The sequence below is a fragment of the Ovis canadensis genome, chromosome 23 (genome assembly GCF_042477335.2).
Source record: "Ovis canadensis isolate MfBH-ARS-UI-01 breed Bighorn chromosome 23, ARS-UI_OviCan_v2, whole genome shotgun sequence".
Lineage (NCBI taxonomy): Eukaryota > Metazoa > Chordata > Mammalia > Artiodactyla > Bovidae > Ovis > Ovis canadensis.
Window position 1 is genome coordinate 63,062,032 of NC_091267.1, and position 27,247 is coordinate 63,089,278.

The following is a 27,247-nucleotide window of genomic DNA, read 5'->3' on the forward strand; positions in this document are numbered from 1 at the left end:
AACTTAGCATGACAGAGGACTCGGAAAACTGCTTAATCAAAAGGCTGTGATTATTTGGTCCAAATCCCTGAAGTCTCCCTGAGGCAGCAAAGTGCAGGTTGGCAGCAGGTCCTGGGAAAGAGGGATCCATGCTTCCTGCATCTTAACCTAGTTCTTGTCCCAATATATCAGGTTACCCCCAAATATTGAGACTACACACGAGTCCTTGAAGAAGTACCTGGCTCAGAGGGTATGTTTTTACAATGAGAAATTTTATGTAGAGCCTATCATTGAGTATCAGAATTAATGGATGAACCAAGATGATTCCACAGTTACAGCACCATGTCTTCTGAGCTTTCCCTGTCAACCAGATGAAGTAATATGCAAGTTGAGAGAGCTGCTAATATCAGAAGAACTCATGTCAACAATATCTCTGTATTCAGGCCCAAAGCAATCAAGAGCAGCCGAAAAGTCAGTGTTTTCAAAAGGGTAACTGTCTCTAGCAATACCTTTCGTACTATGTCAGATCACAAAGCAATTCTTAAAGAAAACAAAAGCAGGCAGAAGAGGGGATAGCAAGATAATCGTTGTCTAGGCTCTGCAGATCGGGTTACACTGTGGTTCAAGTCTTGTCCCTGGGAATATAAAAGCACATGAAAGAGTAGCCCAGTGTAACAGGATTCTGGGTCCTCCTGAGCCCTGTACAATGTTCCCTGCAGAGTCCAGGCAGCATTAGGTCAAGTGGTGACTTTCAGGGAGATAACCTTACATACAGTTTTCTGGTTAAAGGAAAAGCTTGTGTATAATGTTAGGGTTAGGGAATAGAGGATATCTGTTTTGAAATGAGCCCCATTTCTTCCAATAATAAACACTATTTTTTTAACATTTAACCCACTCCCATGCATAATAAAAACAGGTGATGAGATGAAGTTCAGATTCTAGGATAGAGATGCGAGTCAAGTCCCACTGAGGGTGGTGAGACCGCCTGGCATGGCATGCTCTTCTTTTATCCCAGAGAGAACAGTCTGGGAAAACTTGTTCTGGCACAAAAGATGTAACAAAGCATTTTGTTGCACCTTACTGAGTTACACTGTTTCTTAGCCTGGGGAGTGTAGAGACTGAGATTGTGAAAGGAAAGGGAGGAGCCAAGCTGAGAAGGCCTGCAGGGAGTTAGGTGTGAGTGGCAGATGGGCACAAGTTGAGAGTCTCACCAGAGAAATGGGGGTGAGACTGAGCTGTATGTAACTAGGTCACTGGGCTGAAGGCAAAGCATGGGAGAAGTTTTTTCAAGGATCAACAGTGGGAATGGTGACTTCTAGAAAAAGCTGGACCCAAGAGCTCCAGAGCAGAACAATTAATAAGTGATGGGGTGAGCTGGGGCCTCAGATCAAGGGACTGAATTTGATGAGAAGCACGAAGCTGGGTTTCAGGGTCAGTTTGCACATCTGTAGTTCAGTTACACCTCGCCTCTTCTCAGACCATCTCTGTCTTGGAACAGACAGAGATGTTGGCTTCAGAGAGACAGCCTGACCCGCCAGACCACTGAGCTTTCTGCCACGCTCCCAGAAATGGGGCCCTTCTAGGGCTGCTTCAGAAAATTAAGTTCACAGGGTTTTCAGGGAGATTCCTAAGGGGCTCTCAGATGATGGATGGGTTATGTAAACATTTCCCCACAAGTCTTCCCATTCATTCCAGGGGCCCTCAGGGTCATCGAGGCCTGCCTTATTCCTGCTTCAGTGATCAGAGTCTGAGGTCCCAGAGGTGCCCAGAGACTGCACACCCTCTCCTCAGGAGACATGAAGCAGCTCAGGATGACGTGGACAAAACAGAGATGCCTTCAGGACCGACACCTCTCCGCCCTGCCCCTGTTCTGACCTGGGGTCTGAGGTGCTCTGAGGTGGAAGACGTTTTGCTGCACCCAAGGAAATGAGGACCTAACTGCTGAAGAACACGGGGCACCTTGGTGGCGTCTGTGCCCTTCAGGGGCCTGGGTTCATCTCACACTCACCTCGTCCCCGCTGTACTGCTTCAAGCAGTGCAGGAGGCGGCAGGTATTGGACAACCAGAAGGACGTCATCTCAAAGTCCTCGTTGTGCTTCTGTGAAAAGAAGATGTGCCTGGGTATGAAGAGGTAGTTCCCATCTGTCCTGACGCATCCACCTTGCCTTCTCTTACCCAGGAGGCCCCAACCAGGCCTGGCGACAAGCGGACCCTTACTCTTCATGGGCACACGGAAGAAAGCCCTCCCTGCAAGGCTGCCTTCCTGCTCCTCCAGCCCTGGGGAGGACACACGACCCTGCCTGGAGCCCCGTGATCAGTGGTGCACAGCCAGCGGGGAGTAGGTGGGGTCTGGGGCCACTTGGGAGCCTCACTGGAGAAAACTGGGGTGCAACTGGGCTGTATAGTACTAGGTCACTGGGCTGAAGGCAGAGCATAGGAGGACCAACTGCCAGGGGCCAGCGTGAGGAACTCCGCCCATGGCAAAGGTCCATGTTTTAGACTTACTAAAGGCAAATTCATTTGGGAAATTGTCAGTATAGTGGGTTGGTTAGGAATTATATTGGTGAAGGGTTTTTCATTTGCTGTGCCAATAATTATTGCTAATTCCCTGCCCTGGGTGTGACAAGGGTGTTTCAGGTCAAACCTCTCTGCTGACAGACTAGCCTGTATGATAGGATTATCCATATCCACACATGATTGTTTACTACCTCTCAACCATAAACAGCACAGAGAGTTTTGGAGTATTTTGAGAGTCTTAATTAGCACAGGGCTTTTCTCATTGTTGAGTCAATGATTGCCGCCAGACCTCCATATCCTTAGGCACCTGGGAATATATTAATCAATGTATTTGGAATATAGGAAAGGAAATATAGTAGTTTTAAGGTTAGCAATACTAGACTTTTTGAGTTAATGAATTTTCTCTTTTGTAATAGATCACTGTACTTTGTTATAAATCACTGTGTCCTTGCTATGTAAAAATGTAACTTTATCACTATCTTAAGACTAAATAGATCTTAAGGGGAACATTGGTGAAAGGATTTTCATTTGTTGGGCTGATGTTTGCTGCTAAATCTCCATATTCCCTGCCCTTATAATGAATATAACTAACATATAGGAGAAGTATTAACCTTTAAGATTAATCATGTTAACCTTGGGTTAAATAAATTCCTTTCTTGATTGTAACTCACTATACCCTCACCCTATAGGAATGTAACTTTATTTGGAGGGTGGTGCCTGGTTTAAGAAAAAACACTCTTGGAAAAAATAAGTTTTTTGGTTATTAGAAAGGGTCGTAAAATGTCAGCAGGCCTCATAGCCAGAAGATGATGTAAAACCCCTAAGATCTTTTTTTATGTAAAGCACCTGATTTTGGTAAAGGTCAGGACTGCTGACCCCTGCGTGACTCTGTATTCATCCCTATGTGTAACAAAAGGTATATAAGCAAACACCAAAATAAAGAAATGGGATCAGTTTCCGGAAAGACTGATTCCCCCATGTCGCTTCTTTCTTGCTCTCCGTTTTTCTGGCCGAATTCCCATCTGGTGCATGGGTACCCACCAAGCCTGCTAATTTTGCCTGGGCTTCTAAGATCGGACCGAGGGGGCCTCAGTGCCTCCTCTCCTTCAGGAGAACGGGAAGACGCCTGCGGCCTATGTAGGTGGTGATTGGTATTCCATGCAAACCAAGTTATTCAGCCTCTTTTTCTCTGCTAATTTTCTAGTCCCTCTCTATCTGTAATTAAAGTTATCTGTAAATAAGTTATTTCCAAGGACGCCGACTCCGTCTTCACCTTCGAATCACCCTGGATCCACCGGGGCTGGACCCCAGCAACCAACCATGAACGGGTGAGTTCTAGATAAAGCTGGACCCCAAGGTCTGGAGCAAAACAGAAAGTGTTCCTACGATGAAGCCAAGGGAGACAGATGAGCCTGACTCCAGCAGCCCTGGGCTCTGCCCTGAGCACGGGGCCAGATGGCCTGGCAGGTTCTTAACTGTCTGGGGTCCAGCAAAGGGGGTGCCGGGGAGCACGCAGTGAAACATCCCAGGGGGTCCTGTTTGTCTAGACATCAGGCGGCATTTCCCTTCAGAGCTGGAGATTCTGGGGAACTTGTAACTGAGGCGTCAGTGAGCGGCTGTGTTCACCAGTTCCCCACAAGACCAGCGCCTGGACACTGACCTTGAGGACCTTCTTGATGCCGTTGATGGTGGAGGTCAGCAGGGCGTGCACCTTGAGGTCGTCGTTCACGTAGTCTGCGTGCCGGATGCACATGTAGAGGATATAGGCTGGGAGGCAGGGCACCGCACCCGCCAGCGTCTGCGGTTTCAACTCTGCCAACAGCAGACAGCAGTGATGAGCTCAACAGCAGATGCTGCTCGATGCTGAGGGTTGTGAGAATCCTGGCCCCCATACAAACAGCCTCCCCAGGTTCCTGAAGCTCCTCAGGGTAGGGGGTGGGGGGCTGGCAGAGGAGTAGGGGAGAAGATGCCTTGGATACACACACATTGCTTTGGACCCTGTCCACCAGTGTTTCAGAAATGCGTTAAAAAACCACAAACAACAAACATGTTCCTAATTGTTTAAAATAGGCTTGTCACACCTTGTCTTTATAACACAGAGGAAGAGAATCCCCAGGGGTGGGGGGCGGGGGGCTCCCTGCCCAAGTTTAAACACAGGCCACGGTCCTTGCCAAGAAGGGGAAGCTGCTGTCCCCGCTTCCCCCTGCCCCCTGGGCTGTGTGCCCCAGCAGGACCAGAAGGGGCTGGTGAGCCTCCCTGTGAACAACAGACTCCTGCTCGGCCTCTTGACCCTTTCCTGCCAAAACCCTCGGAAGACCAGGGAGAAGCTGTCAGACTGCTTGCCATTCCAGAGGAGGTTCAAGGAGGCACAGACCAGGCTGAGAGAAAGGGGTGCTGGTAGGGCCTGGAGGAGGAGGAGGAGGAGGAGGAGGAAAGAACCAGGGATTGGCAAGGTGGAAAGATAAGCACAAGGCCCAGGCACGCTGACTGCGGCCCCAGCCCTCACCCCACATCCGTGTTACCTCCACCCCCAACCTCCACCTCGTCCAGGCCCCACGAGCCCCTTAAAGCAATGAAGGAGGCTGCCTCCCCTCCACCAGCAGGTAGGCTAGGGGAAGGAAGGAGCAACATCCTCAGATCTTCCACCAGGGAGTCCGGGGTTGGGGCTCGGCACGGGCTGCCACCATCTCCAGAGGGTCAGTCAGTCAGTTCAGTCGCTCAGTTGTGTCCGACTCTTTGTGACCCCATGAATTGCAGCATACCAGGCCTCCCTATCCATCACCAACTCCCGGAGTTCATTCAAACTGATGTCCATCGAGTCGGTGATGCCATCCAGCCATCTCATCCTCGGTCGTCCCCTTTTCCTCCTGCCCCCAATCCCTCCCAGCATCAGAGTCTTTTCCAATGAGTCAACTCTTCTCATGAGGTGGCCAAAGTACTGGAGCTTCAGCTTTAGCATCATTACTTCCAAAGAACACCCAGGACTGATCTCCTTTGGGATGGACTGGTTGGATCTCCTTGCAGTCCAAGGGACTCTCAGGAGTCTTCTCCAACACCATAGTTCAAAAGCATCAATTCTTTGGCACTCAGCTTTCTTCACAGTCCAACTTTCCCATCCATACATGACCACTGGGAAAACCATAGCCTTGACTAGACGAACCTTTGTTGGCAAAGTAATGTCTCTGCTTTTCAATATGCTATCTAGGTTGGTCATAACTTTCCTTCCAAGGAGTAAGCGTCTTTTAATTTCATGGCTGCAGTCACCATCTGCAGTGATTTTGGAGCCCCCCAAAATAAAGTCTGACACTGTTTCCACTGTTTCCCCATCTCCAGGGGGTACTTGATCTCAAATATACACCTACAGGCCATAATACTCTGATACCTGGTTAACATTTGGGCATCTCATAGGCTTAACAGTTGACTGCAGACTGGCCCTTCGCTCTAATTAGAAAGCCAATAACATCTTTCCAGAAAAAAAAATGTGCTTTTTTTAAGACTTCTAATCTAAACCTTTTGGCTTTGAGCCTGACCCCTATGCAAACTGCAAATACCTTCTCCTGCCTTGGAACTTTTCACTGTGATTTGGGATCCTGCAGCAGCTAAATGGCAGTGTCTTGGGGGTGGGGACCATGTCTCTACTTTTCGTCATCATCCACAGAATAGCCAGCGCTGGGGACCTGAGCTGCCGTCAGTGAAATCCTCCCCCAGTTCATGTGGGAAGTCATTTAGAGGGAAGGTGGCCAAGTGCTGTGCGCAGGCCTGGGGCCACCTGAGCGATGAGCGTGGGAAGCTGCCTGTTGGCTGGCACAAGCAGCCAGTGTTACTCCCTCCACCAGTATTATTCTGTTTCACTCTGATGCTGCGAGCGCTGAGTTTCATTCACCGAGATTAAAGGTTCTTTCCTAATGGCACTTGAACAAGACACAGCCTGTTTAAGGTGAACTTACGTCACATTTAGTTGTCAGGCAATTGTAAGGGTGGTAGGGGAAATTAACCTTTATAAAAAGAGCAAAATACTTAGCTACTAAAAATACCCCAAATGAAGAGCTGAATCAAAACCTGTGCCAGGCTGAAATCACTCTCTGTTCTTCCGTCTCTTTGAGTTCCTCACATTCGAACAATTCAACACAGCACTTTGACCTCTGTCATATTTCAAGTCTTACAGACGGGAGGACTCAGGCACCAGAGAGAGGAGCTAGCAGCTCGGGGGCGAGAGAACCAGGCCTCCAAAGACCCCCTGGTTCCGGCCCAGGCTCTCCCTGCTGGCCCTGCAGACAGACGGCTGCTGACGTGGGCTGAGCACAGAGCAGGACGTCAGGCCTGGTGAAGCCAGGTGGGGGTGTGAGACCAGAGGGGTTGGAGCTGGTACAACTGGCAAACCAGGCCCAGGGTGGTGAGGAAAGCAGCTCCCAAGAGCCCTGTGGGTGCCCCCACAAAACGCACTCTGGGGGCAGCCCACACACTAACCCCAGCATCAGCCTCACCTGGGAGCTCTTCAGAAACGCAGCAGCTCGAGGGGGCGGGTGAAAGTGGGTGGGGGTGTCCGTGGGGTGCGGGTTGCGCAGGAGGCGGACGGGAGGCGGGGCTGACCTGTCACCAGATTCCGAATGAGCAGGGCCTCGTCCTCCTTGTGGTACTCCAGCATGCCCTGGAAGTCCTTCTCCTTCCGCTGCACGGTGACCTGCCTGTTGAGCTCGTGCCGCTTCCTCTCGCTCTGGGCCAAGGCTTGGGCAGCTGAGCAGGGCAGAGGGAAGGAACACGAACTGAGAGATCTCCAGGCTCAGGCCCAGGGGCCGGGCATCTTGGGTGGGCAGGGTTTGGGCCGGGGTCTGGGCCCCAGGGTTCTGGGTTGGCTGGGCTCCCACACTCCGTACATGGTCTGCCCTAGTCTGGGTCACACGTGTGACAAGGAGACCTGAGCACTGGGCACCGGATCCACTCAGGAGAGGGGCCGGGAAACACCCAGAACGGCAGAGGGTGGGCTGTGGACCAGAGAGAACGTGGGAAGGATGCAGGCGTGGGATGTACAACCGTTCTGCTGGGGGGCTGCTTCTCCCCACTTCTCCCAGTGATGAGAAAGGCGGGAGGGGAGGAGGGAATCGGAAGGGGAGAGGGAGGGTGAAGGGAAGGAGGAGGAAGGGAGAGAAGAAAATGTCAGAGTGACCGGGAGACTGAGAAGTCTAGGAACAGAAAAGAGAAATCCAAAGACGGGGAGGGGCACGTGGGGTATGAGGGGCGACAGCTCAAAGCTGAACAAGACACGGTCCTGCCTTCCTAGGGCTTCATCTAAGAGCAGCAGGTGGACGTCAGCGGGTGATTAAACAAACTGACCCCTGTGATGGGAACGTGCCTGGTAGGCACGTGGTGTTAGGAGTGAACGAGGGGACTGGACCCCGAGCACGTGACTCCTGAGCTCAGGTGGAAGGAGTGGAAGGGGGGTTGCATCCCAGGTGGTGAGGGGACCAGAGGAGGGTTCCCAGGAAGGCGGGATGTGCAAAGAGGGGTGGAGAATGATATGATCAGACCTACAGCAGGGAGTCAGAGAAAGAACATTCTGGGTGTTTCTGGAAGATCCACTGAAGTCTCTCCCTGACTTCTCTGGGCCAAATGCCAGGTGGGACATTTACCCAGGGAACTGGCCTCGCTCCCTGACTACTAGAGCACGGAGGGGGGCCCCGTGATTTCTGGCTTCATGTTACGGAGCGATCTTTTGAACTAGAAAGTTTTGCCTTCCAGCTGTAACCCTTCGAAGGCAGGTCCATGAGGCAACGTCCCCTTTCTGCACAGCTTGGAGTCAGCACCCAAACACTTGCTAAGTTTGTGTTTGTGGGTGAAGATTCCAGCAAAATGAGACTGGGTGAGCTCCTGCGGTCTCCGCGAGTCTGTCTTGTGCCTGCCCTGGGCGGGGGCAGCAGCAAGTAGAGCAAGTGACTTGTCTGGGGCGGGGCAGGCAGGCCCCTCCCTGAGCGGGGCTGAGCACACTGGTGCCTCACGACACACACACACACCTACTCACACCGTACTCACACCCTACCTTCCAGGTCCTGGACCTTCTTCATGTAAATCTTCAGTTGCTTTTTGAGCTTCCTCTCGTTCTTCTCCAGCTTCTCAACTAACTCTTTAAGGTCCTAAAAGCAGAAGAAAGCAGTGTGATTAGAACACATCTAATCCCGCCCTGGAGGGTGGGGCAGAGCGGGGCAGGGGTGGTGGTCCTGGCACCTGGAGAGCCAGGCCGCCAATGAGGAGGCCAGGCCCTGGCTCCAGTAGGAATTCCCCCACCTCCCACCCCCGCTGCTTCCCGGTCTGGACCCACAAAGCAGGGGATGGGTCAGAGCATTCTCTCAGTCCAGATGGCAGTCTCCTCCCTGCTCAGGCCACCTGGCACCCTGCCTGAGCCTCAGTCCTCTAGGCCTTGCCTCCTCCAGTTGTCACGGCAACACCCAGGAGACCCTCAGCCTCCGGGGCCCCATGTGGCTGGGCAGTGCCCTGGGGAGGGAATGGACAGGTGAAGGCACCAGAGTGCCTTGGAGTGGCATCTGCTGGACAAGCCCAAAGGCCAGCGAGGTTACCTGGGGCCCAGAAGCAAAACAGGCCCTTGGCTGGGGCCCCTCAGGGGCTGCCACACTCCTAGCAGCCAAGGCCCCAGTGGGGAATCAGCCCCTGGGACCCAGCACTGCATTAATGTCACCCTGTCCCCGCAGGGAGCTCCGAGACCATTACGGGCTCTGTGACACAACAGCGAAGCAACTGTGGAGCCTTGGAAGACATCCGGGCTCCTCCCTCCTTCTCCTCCTCCTCTCTGCCCATAGGCAGGGGCGACATCTCTTTCACACCTCCTGCCTCATTTCAAGCCTCCCCCACAACCCCTTTTCTGTAATATTTGTTATTTCCATGTAGAATCGGATTTTTGGAAACACCGTCTTATTTCTCCTCTTCTTTTTTTTCATCTTGCTTCCACCACCTGCCTGAACTCTCTGAGAACAGAGACTCATTTCTCTGGCCTTTGTCACCGCTCATTTGATGACTGTCTGCCAGGATGGCCACCGACCACTCCCCCCACTGCCCCTCCGAGCAAGAGGGGGAAGTCTGCCCCCACCACTCAATCTGCCTAGAGCTGCCCTGGTCCACAGAAGGTGGCAGAAGTGACTCTGGGCCAGTTCTGGAACTAGATCTTAAGAGGCCTCCCCCTCATCCTCTTGGAAGTCAGTTGCCATGTAAACAGCAGAGAGCAGACCCCAGGAGGGGAACCGAGGCCTCAGGCCTGGGACTGCGGGGGCCTTGCATCCTCCGGCCTCCTCCAACCACAGTGGAGCAGAGCTGAGCCGCCCTCATTGGGCCCTGCAGGTCCTGACCTGCACGACCTGGAAGCTCTTCCAGAAGGGCTGCTAAATTTTCAGGAGGCTAGTTACATGTTAACAGACAGACAAAACAGCTCCGCATTCTTGCTGACGGGGGAGTTCTAGACTCTCTCTGTTCCTGCCATAGGGCCAAAGACATGAACGTTGTCTGTCTGGTGAAAGGCCACTGCTGGTCCCCTTTGCTTTGAGAATGTGACTTCCCAGAGCTGGGACCTGCATGGTGAGAGGACTCACCAGGTTCTCATTGGTGAGCTGGGACATCTCCTGCTGGATGCCGAACTCCACCTGGGCCTCTGGGGAGAGCAGCAGGGTCTGGCAGAAGGTCTGCTGCTGCCTGTCCATCTCCTCCTTCAGGGCCTCCAGCTGGGCCTTGAGATTGTCCACCTCCTCCTCGTGCTCGCGGCTCTGGGCCTGCAGCTGTGCCTCCAGCAACCTGCACCCGGAGGAAGGAGGACAGACGACAGGCAGGGCTGGAGTCTGTGCCCCCAGAGTGACACGCGACGGGGAGCAGCCAAGCAGGGACACAGTAGCAGCAGCAATTGCATGAGACCCACGGGGGATGGACACGGGGCGGGGGCGGGAAGCGTGGCCGTGGGGCTGGGCAGGCAAGCAGACCAGCCTTCCTCTTGCAGGACAGGGAATCAAGGTCCAACACAGCACCCCTGACCGCAGGCCTTTCTCGCCACCACTCTCATCCCCTCATCCTTCACTCTTGAGCACAGTCTGCTGGTCTGGGGTTGAGAGACTGTCTCCATGTCAAGAGATCAGCAGAAATACATTTCTTAGAGCATCTTTCCAATAAAAGCGTCAATATCTGCCCCGAAGTTCACAAGAATCTCCTCGCTAAGACCAAACTCTGGTAGACGGAACTAACTGTATTACTTGCATATCTCCCCTTTAGAAGGTTCTCTGCAAGTTTGAGAAAGGCAAAGTATTAGATCTCTTTTTATTTTTATTTTTTTAATTCTTTTTATTTACCTAACCATTATGACCACCCACCCGCCCCGCCCACTTCATCTCTGGCCTTTTATACACATTTTTCCACAGTCCAAACAGAAGCTAAGACTAGTTGCAAACGATCAGGGGGAGGTTTAAGATCCACCGCTGTCATGACAAGTGGCAGAAACACCTAGAGAAGATCCGGGGAAGGTGCGGGAGAAGTTCTGGGAGACAGTTGGGACAATTCTGGGAGACCCCCCATTTCATCTGCAAGGTCAGGAATTAAGGAAGGCTCTGAAGCAGCGTCCTCATTAAGAGGTTAATTACTGATTTTGTGACTATGGTGCTATCTTCCCAGGCTTAACAATTTAAAGAAACTTTCATCAAACGCCTCCCAACTGGGGCCATCCTCTTCCTGAGATGCAGATAAAGACGATGACTGGAAGTACCATATGATTCTGCTATTTCTGCGGTCAGTCTGGGAAGTGCTAACGGCCCCAAGGGGGTAGGGAGCGAGAGAAAGGGGAACGTCTCCACTGTAAAGTCCCAGGTGGACAGAGCCGCATGTCTGGTCAGCTCCACAGCAGCATCAGGGGCAATGCTAGGCTCTGGGGGCCAGCTCAGCAAAGTGACACAAACGAACAAAGGGATGACGGAGGGACGACCGAGTCACTCACTCATCACCAAAGGAAAGCAATAATGAGGGTTTTGTGGAAAATAATTTGGCAATTAAGCCAGCACTTTTAGGGGGACACACAATATTTAGATAACATCCCATCTTGGCTTACGATAAACTGAAAGTAATCACCAGCAAGCTTAATGAGAGAAATAGACTAGAATGCTCGGGTTCTAGGAACTCTACCCAAACGATCAGTTCCCACTTTGTGCTGTGAGTGAGCTTACTTCCAGGGTTCTGTGCAAGGCCTGAGAACCTCTGCCCCAGCCCCAGGCTGGCCACCTCATCTGGCAGGTGAGACCACTAAACCCAAGACAGGTCTGAGGCCATGTCCCAGGGCAGGTTGGGCAGGTGTCCTGATGCATCATCGGGCTGTGCCTTCTTCACTTGATTAATAAATTCATTACATATCAAAGCACATCCAATTTCCGCTCCCAAACCAAAATAAAGCAAACATCTAGATGGGGCAGGAATTTGATCTTACTCCAAAATAGCTGTTATAATACAAGCAGCAGCTAGTATTTATTCCGTGCTTCCTCCACGCCAGGTGTGTGTACAGAGTGCGTCCCCTGCATCTATTCCTGACAACAACCTGAGAAGGAAGGTCTGATTCTGATCCACATTCTACCAGTGAGAAAATGGAGCCAGATGTCACGTGGCTCACAGGTGGGGCCAAGTTCGAACCCATAGCCAGGAGACACACGGCTGCGAGAGCCAGCCGACCTGAACTTTCTTTTGCCAATAAGAGAGGCTCTTGGTGCTGCTCCAGGACCTTGGAGATGTCCTTGGCAGGCAGAACTCGGAAGACGGCGCTCGAGGCCCTAGGTTCCTGGCCCAGCTCTGCCAGCATCAGGCCGAGGGTGCCGGCATGGCCCTCACCCCACCTCGCTGAGCCTGTTTTCTCTTCTGGGAAACAAGCCTGAGGACCTCCGCCCCCTCTGCTGTTGGCAGTCTCAGGTGTGTGACGCTGTGCCAAAGCCCTGAGCAGCCATGTGCTGGCCGCAGAAGCGGGACATGACGGGCGGGCTGTGCTACTGTTGGTGCTCTGTTGCTGAGTCATGTCTGCCTCTTTGTGAACTGGTGCCCTGCAGCACCTTCTGTCCTCCCTGTCCCTCACCATTTCCTGGAATTTGCCCAAATTCATGTCCATTGAATCGGTGATGCCATCCAACCATCTCATCCTCTGTCACCCCCTTCTCCTCCTGCCTTCAGTCTTTCCCAGAATCAGGGTCTCTTCCAATGAGTTGGCTTTTCACATCAGCTCAGTTCAGTCACTCAGTCATGTCTGACTCTTTGCGACCCCATGGACTGCAGCGTGCCAGGCCTCCCTGTCCATCACCAACTCCTGAAGCTTGCTCAAACTCACGTTCATCGAGTCAGTGATACCATTCAACCATCTCATCCTCTGTCATCCCCTTCTCCTCCCGCCTTCAATTTTTCCCCGCATCAGGGTCTTTTCCAATGAGTCAGCTGTTCACGTCAGGTGGCCAAAACATTGGAGCTTCAGCATCAGGCCTTCCAATGGCTATTCAGGACTGATTTCCTATAGGATTGACTGGTTTGATCTCCTTGCTGTCCAAGGGACTCTCAAGAGTCTTCTCCAACACCACACTTCAAAAGCATCAATTCTTCAGCGCTCAGCTTTCTTTATAGTCCAACTCTCACATCCATACACAACTACTGGAAAAACCATAGGTTTGACTAACACAGACCTTTGTTGGCAAAGTGATGTCTTTGCTTATTTAATTACACTGTCTAGGTTTGTCTAATCTGTGCTAGACTGCTTAGGGCTGATGGCCAAAGGGCTGGATTCAGACTCTGGTAGCAAATGGAACCAGGTCCACATTCCGGATCTTCCTTGTAGGCAGCAAGTTCCTCACTCCCTGCAAGCCCCAGGGTCCTCACCCCACAGGCATGAGGTCAGACCCGCTGACACCGCAGCACACTGGGGCCGGGCCACTCAGCCCTAGTGAGCTCCAAGCAGTTACCACCATGGGGACCATCACGTGTGCTGGAGGGCAGGCTGCCCGGAGCTGGGCCAGCAGCACAGATGTAGCCGGGGCTCTAGGCTGATCTGCACGCAGGATGGTCAAAATGGAGCATGGAAGCAGCACAGACTCAGGAGTCCCAGAATTAAATTTCCACCATTCTAGAGACCTGAGAGCCTGCTAAGCAGGTTAACTAACCCTCTCTGTTCCTTCACCCACAGAGTGAGGGAGCTGGACCGGGTGGTTTTCAAGGTTCCGGTAAGCCATTAAGAGCTATTGTCTGTGAGGTAAACAAGCAGCCTCCACACAATGTGACAGACAGCGATGCAAGGGGCTTCCCTCCGACACTCCTCCCTGCCCTGCCCCGCTCCAGTGAACTGTACCCTTGCATCCCCTCCAGCTGAAAAATAATCAAGCATAGACATGGCAGGCAGAATAGCAGACACAGGAAGAAAGACACACGTTTGACCTGGCAACTTGCTTTAGGCCTTGGTAGGCCAAGCCGAGCTCTCCATCTTCATTCAAGTAGCCCCAATCCTCAGTCTTGCTAGAAATAAAGGACAGAAAAACAGGGCATCCAGTGTAGACGGGGAAGAGAGAGAGAGGGCAGTAGAGGGCCGGGGAAAGGGAAACAAGGGCAGCCAGGCTTGGAAAGGCAGGAGGGAAGGTTCCAGAATGCCCAGTCCCCCTCCTACCCCTCACATCACCAGCATCTGGGCTCCTGCAAACACCATCTCCCTCCAGCCTCCCAGCTTCCGGTCACTGTGCTGAGAGTGGGCTCCCGCGCCCTCCCGTGAGGCCTCTGATTGCTCCAGGCCGGAAGACCCACTGCTGAAGGCAGAGTAAGAGGGTGGACCTGTTCCGAAGGCTCTGTGAACTGCAGCAGCACAGGCTGGGTGGAGGCATTCACAGGGGCTCCCTCATCGCCCCTCCCTTTACCAGAATGACCAGGAAAAGCAAGTTCGAGTCGGGGAGGCCAGGCAACAGGGCAGGGAGGAGAGGACCCACGCGGGGTGGACGGTGCAGGCGATGAGCGTGGGCTGACTATGCGGGGCGGGGGTGGTGGCCTCCCGGGTGTCAGATCCACGGAGCCACAGGGCCACAGCCATGGGGACCCCGGCTCCACAAGGACTGGGGAGGAGACGACCTATCCTGCCTGTGTGTCAGCGTGCGTCCCCTTCCTGTCACTTCTCAAGGGCACGAAAGTATTAACTCATCTCAACTCCTGTCCTCCCTGCAGTCTGGCATCAAGAAACCGCTAACAGCAACTTTGCGACCGGCATCGTGAGTAGTGAACTTTCTCCCCTTGACCTTGGGACTGGACTGCATCGCTCCAGTTTACTCAGCTGGAAAAGCAGGAGGGCAATGTTTCTGACTTTCTAGTTCTTTGTCCTCTCTGTGTGCCCTGTGTTTTCTCAATGCCGGCCAGGCAGCTCCAAGAAGGGAGGCACATGTCACAGACTCCCCCAGCATGGACTCCCCAGCCCTGCCCAGCCCAGGGCATGCACGAGACCCTCAAACACCCGCAGGACTGGGTGGCGGGCAGCAGGCAGAGCCCTGGCAGGAAGCAGGAAGCAGGAGCTGTGTCCACTCTGCTTGCGGTCAAGACCAGCAACCTAACTCTCAGGAGATGACAGTCGTTCCCAGAGCATTTCTGGCCATGGTCAGCCGCCAGATGCCCCGTCGGTCAGGATGTGTGTGAAGTCTGGGGTGTGCAGCTACCTGTCACATCTCCCCCGCACCCCCCAGCTCCTCCTCATGAGGAAGGGCCTAGCTGCAGCAGGGCTTGCGTGGGCCACCTCCCGGGCATAGCTGGTCACACCCAGCACAGGCCCAACTCTGCAGTGTCCGGAACGAGCTGAGGGAGCACTAATGATGGGCAGGCTCTGTGGCCTCTGCTTCCTGCCCACGCTTGCCTCCCACCAGCTGGGTGTGTGCCCTGGAACCTCCCCGATTCAGGGCCCAGCCCTTTCCCCGGGCCTGGCTTCCCCAGATCGTGCCAGCTCCCCGCCCCCTCCCCAGCTGACACGTGTGTCTCACTCCCCCTGCACATCCACACGTGGCCTGGGCTGTGTGAGGGGGGCCAGTAAACAGCGTAGGCCTTCCCCTTCTCGGGTGTTAACCCTTAATACTGAACATGGGCCTTTTGGTGGCTGCTGTGTTAGTGGCTTTAACCCAGAGGGCAGGTCACTGGCAGGAACTCCAGGCACAGTGACGGCCGGCGTGGGGTCGGGCCCAGAGGTGGGCCCAGGATTTGTTTCTGAAGGGGCCCCTGGAGATCCCTGACTATCTCATCTCCACACGGGCGGACACAACAAGGGGGAGGCTACCTGCCTGACACTGATACCCAGGCTAGAACCCAAGGTCTCCTGGCCTTGCTCTCAGGTCCTTTCCTGGCTGGGTCCTGCAGACCCTGAGGAGGGGCTGCCAGGCCTCAGAGGGTCCCTTCACCCCTGCAGCTCCCAGGAGACCCCCTCTCGAGGGGAGCACATGTGCTGCTGATCCCTGCGGTGAGGAAGGTTGCATCCCTCGTTCTTATAACATGCCAGGCATGGGGCAGAAAGACTGGAGTAGAGAACCATGCAGCCCAGTCATCCCACTGAGCTCCGGAAGTCAGACACATGAGTAAATGAAGAACCTCTCAACCAGCTCCAGAAAAGGCAATGGCACCCCACTCCAGTATCCTTGCCTGGAAAATCCCATGGACGGAGGAGCCTGGTAGGCTGCAGTCCATGAGGTCGCTAAGAGTCGGACACGACTGAGGGACTTCACTTTCACTTTTCACTTTCATGCACTGGAGAAGGAAATGGCAACCCACTCCAGTGTTCTTGCCTGGAGAATCCCAGGGACGGGGGAGCCTGGTAGGCTGCTGTCTATGGGGTCGCACAGAGTCGGACACGACTGAAGCGACTTAGCAGCAGCAGCAGCAACCAGCTACAGGCCTATTTTTTGTTCCCCATGAAGGGGTCTCCCTCCCCTCCTTCCACACCACTGGGCAGGGACGGGTGACGAGCTGGGGAGAGAAGGCCACCTGGTTGCTTAAGAAGGAAAACCCCAAACAAGCTCACAAGAATTGACTTCTTAAATGTTATAAGTCCTTGATGTCACTTAATATCAACCTATGTATTCCTGATGCTGGGCAAGATTGAAGGCGGGAGGAGAAGTGGACGACAGAGGATGAGATGGTTGGATGGCATCACCAACACAATGGACATGAGTTTGAGTAAGCTCTGGGAGTTGGTGATGGACAGGGAGGCCTGGCGTGCTGCAGTCCACAGGGTCGCAAAGAGTTGGACACGATTGAGCGACTGAACTGAACTGATATTCATATGTCTCACTGTGCTGAGCCTTGTTCCCAAAGAGGCCACACACACACACACGAGTAAGAGGCAGGCAGAGTGCCCGAACACGGGAGGTGGCAAGACATGGCAGCCACTCCCCTTGGCTAACAAGCTCCTACCTGGGCTAACCACCCACACGCCCGAGCCTGTTTCTTCAGGTGTAAAGTGAAAGTGCTCAGCTGAGTTATCTGGGAAGTTTCTTCTAGATCTATAATTACACAACCTAAAACCGTAAAGTCGTGCACCAGGAAAGGCCTGGGATAATATGACTTTGCCTCTGTGGAGACTGTGGGAACCAGGACCTGACCACCAGCCCTTGGTCCAGTGTAAGAGCCTGCTGTCCTATGAACAGAACAGGTGCGGTTCCTGCCAGCTCCGAGACAGTCGGTGTCCCAATTCTACAAAGACTGCTTTGTGCTCCGTCTTTAGTTCCCACCCAGACCTTCTACCCCACTGCCCAGGAGATTCTGGGACCTCTGAGAAATGGGAGATGGCTCCCCAACACCAGAAGTGAGAGGGATGTTGAGACCGCAGACAGGCCTGGCCATGCAGCAGCGAACTCCTTGTGGACAGGTATTGTTTGCCGTGGAATCATAGCAAACTGTGCTGGTGGCTGAGGGCCGAGAGCATTTGGGGAACATCAGGGAAAACGCTGAGAGCTTCCAGCCAGGAGCAGCCGAGCTGGGTCTGTGAGCATAATCAAGTTCCCCTTCTGCCCAACAGGAGAGCTTGCAGCTGCTGGGGCTCCAGGCCAAAGGAACCCTAACTCCAAGGCCCCACCCCGCCCCAAGGCGGCTGCACAAACCCCTCCCTGGTGGGACAAGGTCTCCACTCTCCTGCACAGACCCCTTAGTGGGTGACAACTCCCCCCTACCCCTCAGCTGCCCAAGCCCAGGTGGCAATGGCAAAGCTGCTCTCATGCCCAGGGCTCCAGTCATTTCTCAGCACCTGCTGGGTGGAGGGGGCCTACGAGGAGGTTTCCTGGGACCTGAGGAAGGGTCCAAGAATGCACCCTGAGTCCACCACCTTGGCAAGGTGTGGGTGGAACTGGCCAGCAACTAAGGGAACCGGTTCCTGGAGCCAGGTCTGAGCCCTGGCCACACCCCTGCCCCCTGCAGCTCTGCGCCCCGCCCCGCCCCGCCCCCCACCTCGAATGCCCAGAGGAGAAGCCAGCTTCAGAGCAGCAGGAAGCTCTGTCTCCCAGCCCTCTGACCCATCTCTCCCTGATGGACTTGGCTCCAGGCAGCTCTGAAAAGACAGTCTCTCCAAACACCAGCCTGTCTGTGACAGCCCATCTCTGGGGCATGGACCAGCCCTCTCTTTACTCTAGTTCTGCCATTTATAAAATGCTGATAACGATGCTGGTTTTCTCTGAGTCCCCAGATGTGAAATGAGAGAGCATCTGGAGACAGACGTGCTATGCCTATTCCTGCAGCTTTTCTCAGAGCAGGTTCTCAACACTGGCTTTTCGACCTACATTTGAGGACAAAAGACACAATTGGCAAAGATCAGAAAAGTAACTCTACAGACTATGAAAGATAGCAAGTGAAAAAGTTCTGAACTTGGGGACCAGTGCTTTTGGAGGGGCTGTGACCAGGTTGGGTGTGTGTGTGTGTGTGTCTGTGTGTCTCTCTGGAAACCTAAGAAAAATTCAGTGTTACGAGCATAAGTTTTTCTAGGGAGAGGACAGATTTTCCAACCATGCCAACTCCAAAACTGTCCCTGCATAATACAATTTACATTTAAGCCAGAACACTCTCCATCACAGGAAAATGGTAGGAGACCGAAAGCAACTGTGCCTTCAAAGCACCTTTGCTGGAAAGGATGGGCTTGCTGGGTGGGTTCCGGCAATCACATCCCAATCCTCCGGCCCTGCCCGTCTGCCCACTGCTGTCCTCCCTGACCGCTGGGATTGACAAACCCACTGAGGTCACTCCCAGGCACTTGGAGAACCGGTTCCTCTGGCTTCCCCTCCTGGAGGCAGCGGCTCCTTTCTGTACTTAACTTGGTTTCACAGGCTATTAGTTCCCCATTGTACCCTGGGCTTGCTGGGTACGGAATTATTTTAAGATATAAGAAAAGCTATTTTTATTTTATCACCATCATTATCATTGCTGCAAAGATGAATCCAGGGTATTAAGCATGCCCTGGGAAAACCTTGACTTGGGACTCTGACAAACCATCTGGATGAATAAAAAGGGAGATCAGAAAGATATTCCCACTCCACCATCAGGACCAAGCTCCTTGTTTTCTTCTTTTAAAAACATTTTTTAAAATGTCATCTGTGCTCCTTTTTCTTATTCATCTCATTTCTTATCTTCACCCAAGATAATTTAAAATGAGTAAATCTTGCCTGCAGTCTTGTCATGCAGAAATTCACTTTCATTTTCTTCTTTCCTTCCTTTATGGAAAAGAATTATGGCTCTCTTGAAATAAATGGTTTCCTCCTGGGGGCCTGCGAAAATACCTTTAACTTCTTATCGCCTATGCAGTCGGCTGGAAGCAGCCCAGCCTGGGCATCAGGCCTTTCGCCTTCCACCCTGACTCATCTGCGGGCCTGTTGTGTGGCCTGAGCTGCTCAGATTCCTCATGGCCCCAAAGAGGAGCCAGATGAGAAGACTGGGAATCAAAGCCCTGGGAAGTCCTCACGTCATTCAGTGACTTTCCTACCAAGGTGTTCTCCACGCACTCCCAGGGCCCCCTGCTGGCAACTTCTGCTTCCTGCAATTTTGAATAAATGCTTAATGACTGATCAAAAACATTCAGGGAGAGAGAAAGGTGGCCAGGGGAAAGGGCCAGTTCCAAGTTGACACAAGTGCCCAGAGAGGCAGAAGGAGGCACAGCTACTAACAGTGGGTACCCTGACACTGTGCTAACGGCGCACTTTCACAGGCAGGCATCACTCAGCTATGCGTGGACGAACTCGCCTAACCCCAGTCACCCTGTGCAGTGGGCTGCTACGACTGTCCCCAGATCAGACAAGGAAGCTGAGCACTGTCACTCAAGAGCCGGTGAGCAGACAGATCCCCCGTGCACCCTCTCATGTGCTCGGGTGTGCTACCGTCAGGGCCCTGCTCCACCCGGGGTCCTCTGCCTGTCTCGGCCACTCTCTTTGGCCTTAATCCTGGGTAGCTCATCCTTGAGGGGAAACAAAGGTGGTCAGTTCACTGAAGTCCCGGGAAATCTCATTTCAGCCAATCCGGCTGTGGTCAGAGTCTCCCATCCAACCTCTGCAGGGCCTGGCATGGGTTCCACGTCTTAAATCACAGGGAACGGGGCCCACCGTCACGTTTGTTCACCAGCCGGGCTGGTGAAGACGGTAGTTGGGCAGCAAGCAGCTGCAGCAGGCTCCCTGCTACCACTCAGGCGGGCTCACTTGACGCCTGCTCCCGTTTCTATAAGAGAAGTCACTCCCGGTTAGGCTTCCTTCTGCTCCTGTCGAGCCTCCCTGGGGAAGCTCCCTTCCCCAGGGCTTCTCAGAGGATCTGGGTTCTAGATGCTCCAGGGGTGTTCACTGGAGTCTTGCTAACAGTGGGCTACTTCAGCTCATGGGACTCACCGACTCCGCTCCTCCCCAGTTATCTCCTATAATAACCAATACCGAGCACACAGTCAGTACCTGAGGAGGGGCCTCACGTGCCATGCTGGGCAGGGCCCCTGCCTGGTCAGAGCTGGGGCTTACCTGTTAGTCTGGCAGACCCCGTGGTAGGCCTCGATGGCATCTTCCTGATCCACGTGCTTCTCACTGTTCGGCCAACTGGTTCGGGCATTGATGTTTGGCTCCTAGGAGATCCCCGATGAAGAAAGAAAGAACTCTGGTTATACGAATAATTGTCATGAAATGACTTCATACACAGAGGTGGAAAAAAATGAGCCTCTGGGAAAAGATGAAGGCCCAGGAAGACTTCAGATAACAGGAGTTAATCCCTGGCAGGAATGGGATTTTAGAATCACATGGGGAGAGTCAGGGAGCAATAAGGCCTGGCTGTGAAAGACAGTGAGTGCAGAGAAGGGGGGCTGGTACAATGGGGTGGAGAGAGGCTATATGTCCCTGGAGGAGAAAGCTCCCCAAACGCAGTGGACACAGCTGAAGTCTGTCTCGGTGTGGCATCCCCCACAAATAATGCTGCTCACACACCTGCCCCATCACACCCTAGGCCCATGCCCAGAGCAGCCCAGGGGTTCCCTGGCCCCTCCATTCCTGCTCCTCAATCTGTGCAGGAGGCGGACACATTAGGGACAAATGCTGCGTTCGACTTGTCACCCTGGGAGGCTAAGAGAGAGAGGAAAGACTTTCTCCACCTAGGTAACAAAGTAAGTAACAAAGGACAAGACCTAAGGTGAAAAAGCAGGCCAAGGGGAGCTGCTCAGGCTGTGGCCCAGGTGCGCTCTGATTCTGTGCCTCGTTCCTTCTGAACGTGCTCCTATCGAGTAACTTCAGAAGATTCTAGAAGCTTCAAGCAAAGTCTCCTGTGAAGTCATGCTGGGAGGACAGCAGGTAGCTTGCTCTACTTTGAGAGGCGACTCTAGAGCAAAAGACTCTGGTCTTGTAGGTTGAAGACCCTCCCGGGTGAAGACACCTAAGGAAAGCACCTCTCCCCGCACCGGCCCGCGGGCCCCTCCTCACCGAGCCCTTGCCCGCCAGGCGGCGCTGGTCGGCGCTCACGATCTGGGTCCGCAGGATGAGAACCTCCTCCTTGCGCACCTCCAGCTCCTCGTTGGCCAACCTGAGCTGGTTCAGCAGGAGGCTGTAGCTGTCGGGGGTGCCAGCGGCAGCCGGGCTGTGCTCCGAGGCTTGGTCAGCCACGGCTTTCCTCAGCTCGTTCAGCTCATTCTTCAGCTTCTTGTTCTCTGACTCCAGCTCCTGCCTCTGGGAGGCGGCCCAAGGACACCCTCGTCACTCCCTGGGGTCAGGGCACCCTTCCCAGGAGGGCTTCCTCCTCCACCACTTTCCTTAATCACCTGTCTCGCCCGCCTGGGAAGCTAAGACCAATCTTCCCATTTTAATGGCAGGCCACAGAGAGGTTCTGACTATGTCAGCAAGAGGTCAAAGTCGGGGCCTGGACTTAAACCCACAACCCAAAGTTATCAGTACTAAGGATCCGACACATTATTCCTACTAGGGTTGCATTCCTCCAAGTGATTCAGCAGGATTCATATCTGTAGATGCATCCAGCTACCAAATCTTTCCTTGTGGAAGCACTGGGTTAAAGTTTCTACATGTTAACACAGGACTTCCTGGAACCCTAATATGTTAATATATTTGACTTTACAAAAGAGGATATAAAATGCTGGATATCCTAACCCTGAATCTGCCTGTGATGCAGGAGAGTCGGGTTCGATCCCTGGATCTGGAAGATCCCCTGGAGAAGGAAACAGCAACCCACTCCAGTATTCTTGTCTGGGAAATCCAGTGGACAGAGGAGCCTGGTGGGCTACAGTCCATGGGGATCATGAGAGTCAGACACGACTTAGGGACTAAACCACAATGTCCTAAATTTATTTGTCTAGAGAGGGCTCTCTGCCCTATCTTCTAAGGAGCATCACATGGACTGGTGTTTTGGAAAACAGACCAAGAACATTGTTTTAGTCGTACAGAAAGCTACCAACTGCCAGTGCTAGCAGAGAAAAAAACTGCCTACGTGCAGACACATGAATACCAATGAAACTCAATTTTGGAATGTATTTAAAATTTCAAGGCAAAATATTTACTTTGTGTTTAAGATGAAGTCAGGCAATTTAAGGTATGATAATTTTATATAAATTGCTGACAGGGTCCTGGAATACATGGAATTCAAAGTTTCCCAGAGAAAACCAAGAACATGGATAAGTGGGTATTGGCTGCAAACTTGTTACAGAGCCATAGGATCACGGAGCTGGGAGATCACTGGGCATAACCCCTTTCCTTAATGAATGAGGAGACAGCGTGGAGCAGAGAAGGTGAGTTCCGAGGCTGGTACAAGGTCCTTCCCACCACTCCACTACCCACATGGGCATTTCTCTGTTAATTCTCAGTAGTTTGTACCAGAACTGAATTTACAGAACTGAATTTAATTGAAGGACACCTAACTGGTGTCCACAGAGAACTGAAGAATTGTTTGGTGTGGAAAACTGACAAATTTTGGGCCGGGGGTGTTGTATAGAGGGAAAATTTCCTATTAGCATAAATAGTTTCATGGAGGACGTCTGTTAGTCACTCAGTCGTGTCTGACTCTCTGCAACCCTGCCAGGCTCCTCTTATTCATGGGATTTTCTCCAGGCAAGAATACTGGAGGGGTAGCCATTCCCTTCTCCAGGGGATCTTCCTGACCCAGGGATAGAACCCAGGGCACCTGCATGGCAGGCGGATTCTTTGCCATCTGAGCCACCATAGAAATTTTCCTTCATTTCGAAGATGAAGAAACAAATGCAGGAAGAGGAAATTATGTGCTGTCAGCCCCACTTAGAGCAGACGGGAGCTCAGGAGGCTTTGCTGCCACCCAGGGCCATCACCGGGCCTCTGCAGGGGGGAGGTTCAAGGAAGCTTGTCTTCCAAGAATCTTACCTTCAGACTGTTGTAGGCTAGATCTGCATCCGGGTCCAAATCTGAGTCATTGCTTGGTTGTTCCGCCTGTGTGGATAATGAGGCAGAGAGGTGAGCACGGGCCACAGGCTGGCTGCTCCCCAGGAGGACCTCCCTCCACAGTCAGGAGGGGCTTGACCCTTCCTCGTGAACCCAGCACACTCCATGTGTCCACCTCCTTTCTGCCTCCAAAGTGCAGCTCCCTACCTTAGGCCACCACAGAGCTCTCCATAAATAACCCCTCCCTGCCTGCCCACATCCCCTACATAACTTTGTTCACATGGTCTTCATGAGTACCTACAGGTTGAATACAAATCATACTGTTATGGGTTGAACCATGTCCGCTAAAAAGATACAGTGAGGTCCTATAACCCCTGGTGCCTGTGAATGTCACCCCCTTTGGAAACAGACCCTTGCAGATATGAGCAGGTCAAGATGAGGTCATTAGGATGGTCCCTAGTTGGATATGACTGGGGTCCTTATAAGGAGGAGAAAAGATATCCACACAGGGAAGAGTACCACGTGACCTGAAGATGGAGGCAGAGACTGGGGTCATCTCCCAAGAGCCCTTAGGAGAGCACTGCTCTGACTTTTTGACTTCTGGTCTCAGAGCCATGAGGGAATAAATTCATATTGTTTTCAGCCATCTACTTTGTGGTCCTTTGTTTGAGCAGCTCTACAAAACTAATACCATCACACTTGTGTGCTTACTAAGAAGGTTAACATAATTCTGTACTTATTATGAGGTTGACGAGCTCCTCTTCGGTTTTCTGGGGGATGTCTGTACACACGAACCGTCTGTTTTCCAACCAAGTTACTCTGAGCACCTTGTAGAGAGGTCTGCTTCCTCCAGGTCCTTATAAGAACCTCCAACAGGCAGTGGACCAGGTGGCCCACTACAGAGCACTGTGGATGCGGTCTGACATCACAGCTGCACCCCTGGGATTTTCGATAACAACCACAGGAATACTCGCCCATTAGGACTCAGCTGAGCCAATGACTCGGAATTGTCTGGCAGCTCTTGGACTTGACTTGTCCACTGAGAAGGGGTAGATAAACCTCTATAAAGGGTTAACTGCTTGGGGTGATCTCAAGTAGTGGGTGACAGTCCATGAATGAGAGAGGTTTAGGGGGTTAGAACCTGACAGCGCTTAATTATCCATAGTGCTGGCAGCCTGAAGTCCCGCTGGCGATAGAGGGGGTGTGTCCCAGGCCGAGAGGAAGGGGCTGGATCTGAGCCCCTCCTGCAGCCCCTTTGAGGTCAAGGACGGTGACACTGGCTCCACGGTTTCCAGCCTGTGACGTGGGAAAGCAGCTCTCCAGGGTCCCAGCCTCTGCTTCTCCTCCCAGCATCCCCAGGGGTGGGGCTGTGACCACGCAGGGCCAGCTTGTGACCTGCTGCCCTGGGGAGAGGCCTGCGCTGGCGTCCTCACGCAGCAGGGGTTTGCCCCACATTGAGAGCATCAGGTTCTTAGAAAATGGAGATCATCTATGCAAAACCTGAAGCGCTGTATTAAGGTGGATTGGCAGTTACGTTTCTACATGGACCGCCCACTGGAAACCCATGGTAGCCAGGTCAGAGGAGAAGGAGCAGGGGGGATGGGAAGTCAGACACACCGACTGGCTGTCTTAGAGGGTCCCCACCACGGCAGGCTCAGTCACACCCACGCTGATAGACTCCCTACTGTCTTCCCTGTCATTCCACATCCAGAGCCTGGCCTCTCTCTGGAGCTGAGCCCAGGGCCATACTGCTCCAGAATAAAGACCCAGGTGGCTCAGAATTCCTCCTGGGACCAAGGGCAGATCCCAGAACATGCTCTCAGAAAGTTCAGTTTCAGGGTTTCTGCAGAGAGATCCCATACTCTCCCCTCCCTACTTCTGCCTTCTTTACTGAATTCTGGCAGAAACAAGGCCATTCTTCTTAAGCAGAGATCCTCCATGCACATTCCAGGGCTCTGAGCTAAATCTGTGGTTCTAACTCTTGCTCAGTGATTATTTTTTAAGGAGAGATATATCCTTTTTGAGCCTACCTGGTGGCTCAGAGGGTTAAGAGTCTGCCTGCAATGCAGGAGATCAGGTTGGATCCCTGGGTCAGGAAGATCCCCTGGAGAAAGGAATGGCCACCCTCTCCAGTATTCTTGCCTAGGAAATTCCATGGACACAGAAGCCTGGGTGGTTACAGTCCATGGGGTTGCAAAGAGTCCTTGCCTGGGAGATTTCATGGACAGAGGAGCCTGGGTGGTTACAGTCCACAGGGTTGCAAAGAGTTGGACACGACTGAGCAACTAAATCACCACCACCACCATACCCGCTTTATCTGGTGTCAACACAAGCAGAAGTCTGAAAGCCAAGATTCTGAAGTTATCTGACAGCCCTGTGGTGGGGAGCCTGCAGGGTGAGCCTGCAGGGGCAGCCGAGCGGCCAGGAACTTCCAGGTCAGGCCTGGTTTGATGTCTGTGAGCTTTTCATCTATTTGATTCGTGCGCGCCCGTCAGGGCAGCTTCTCTCCTAATTGAATGAGTCATTTATAAACCGAATCCTTTCACTCTCCATTCTGCATCTAATCCACCTGAGAGATTTAAATCCATCAGCAAGATTTACCTCCCCACTTCCTGCTCAGGAAAAAGCCCAGGAATTTACCAGCAACACAGATCAGCATCTGTGTCACGCTTGATTAGAAAGGGGGTCGGATGGGGTAGGATCGGGGTGGGGCTGAGGATGCAGGGAGGGAGTCAAACCCCACAATGGACAATGAGGGCCTGAGAACAGACCCAAGGCCTCCCACAAACCCACTATGAGGTCAGCTAATGATATGATCCTTGTCCAGAATGGCCTCGAAGCCCATCAGAAGTGGTCCTTACAGCAAGTGGCGCTTTCCTCAGCATCACTGCTAATGGCAGTGGACTCTCTATTCCTACAGCACCAACCTGTCTGTACTCAACCTGGCACTTATTAAAAATACCACCAATGGCATTTTTTATTTTTCATCTGTATTATATCTGGTCTTCCTGAACTAGATTACACATCCCTTGAATTTACAATCTAGTCAATCTGTGAATTTCTCTTTTGTTTGAAGTTCCCTGATTTAATAAACATTCAACATGTACAATGAGTCTGACACCAGCAAAATGCTGAGCGCTGCATAGGTGCCCAGTAGGTCCATACATGGAGCCATACATCAGGAGATACTAAGGTTTCAAGACATATCTTTTCAAGACCCCAGATACGGATGATAACTTAGATTGAGACGAAGGTACAGTCCTACGCAAGAAGGGTGACTGTCTGCAAACTGGCCCTGCTCCTGACGCAGTGGGGTTAAACTCAAGCCCACACTGGATTCAAGGCCATCGATTTTCTCAGATTTGACTTTTGCCTACACAGTCGACCCTTGAACCATCCCGGGTTTGTACTGTGTGAGTCTGCTTAATTTTGCATGTTTCTCAATGGTAAATTCTGCAGCAGGACACAATCTGCGATTGGTTGACTCCTCAGATGTAGAACCGCGGCTGACTAGAGTCAAGGGTGAATTTTCAACTGTGCAAAGGGTTGGGCGCCTCTAACACGAGTTGTTCAAGGGTCACCTGTATTTATACTCTAATCATACCCTGGTTCTCTTTGCAAGGGGGTGATAATGATACAGGTTCCCCGCTGACTTCACTAGTGGAAATTCTCTGCCCTGGGGTTATTGGGGAAGCGGACTCCTGTCCGACCGGGGTGATGTGGGCACTGGCAGAGAAGACTCAATAGGTCACCAACACGAGATGAAGCGCTTCCCTGACACCCAGGCCCAGCACGACCCTGCAGGGTCACACTTGGCCCATGTGCCCTGGCAGGAGTGAGCAGGGTCATTTTGAGGCCAGCACCCTGGGAGCGTGGCCCTGCAGGCT

General features: G+C 52.7%; 1 protein-coding gene and 1 long non-coding RNA gene across 3 annotated transcripts in view; one reads left to right on the forward strand and one right to left on the reverse strand.

The window, feature by feature from the left end:
• LOC138428171 (uncharacterized) overlaps positions 1-3,460 on the forward strand; it is a 30,009-nt gene extending 26,549 nt beyond the window's left edge. The window contains exon 3 of the long non-coding RNA XR_011252313.1: positions 1,675-3,460. This is a non-coding gene — a long non-coding RNA (uncharacterized lncRNA). The remainder of the gene's footprint in view (positions 1-1,674) is intronic.
• The window catches only part of MYO5B (myosin VB), a 339,036-nt gene that overhangs the window by 13,004 nt on the left and 298,785 nt on the right, over positions 1-27,247 (reverse strand). Inside the window, exons 27-35 of one of the 2 annotated variants that reach the window (XM_069568512.1) lie at positions 23,343-23,408; positions 21,426-21,668; positions 20,481-20,581; positions 13,927-14,004; positions 10,089-10,287; positions 8,531-8,624; positions 7,087-7,230; positions 4,157-4,308; positions 1,988-2,077 (exon numbers count right to left, since the gene is read on the reverse strand). In XM_069568512.1, the coding sequence (XP_069424613.1) occupies positions 1,988-2,077; positions 4,157-4,308; positions 7,087-7,230; positions 8,531-8,624; positions 10,089-10,287; positions 13,927-14,004; positions 20,481-20,581; positions 21,426-21,668; positions 23,343-23,408 (1,167 nt within the window). The remainder of the gene's footprint in view (positions 1-1,987; positions 2,078-4,156; positions 4,309-7,086; positions 7,231-8,530; positions 8,625-10,088; positions 10,288-13,926; positions 14,005-20,480; positions 20,582-21,425; positions 21,669-23,342; positions 23,409-27,247) is intronic. The other variant, XM_069568511.1, reaches the window with a different exon arrangement.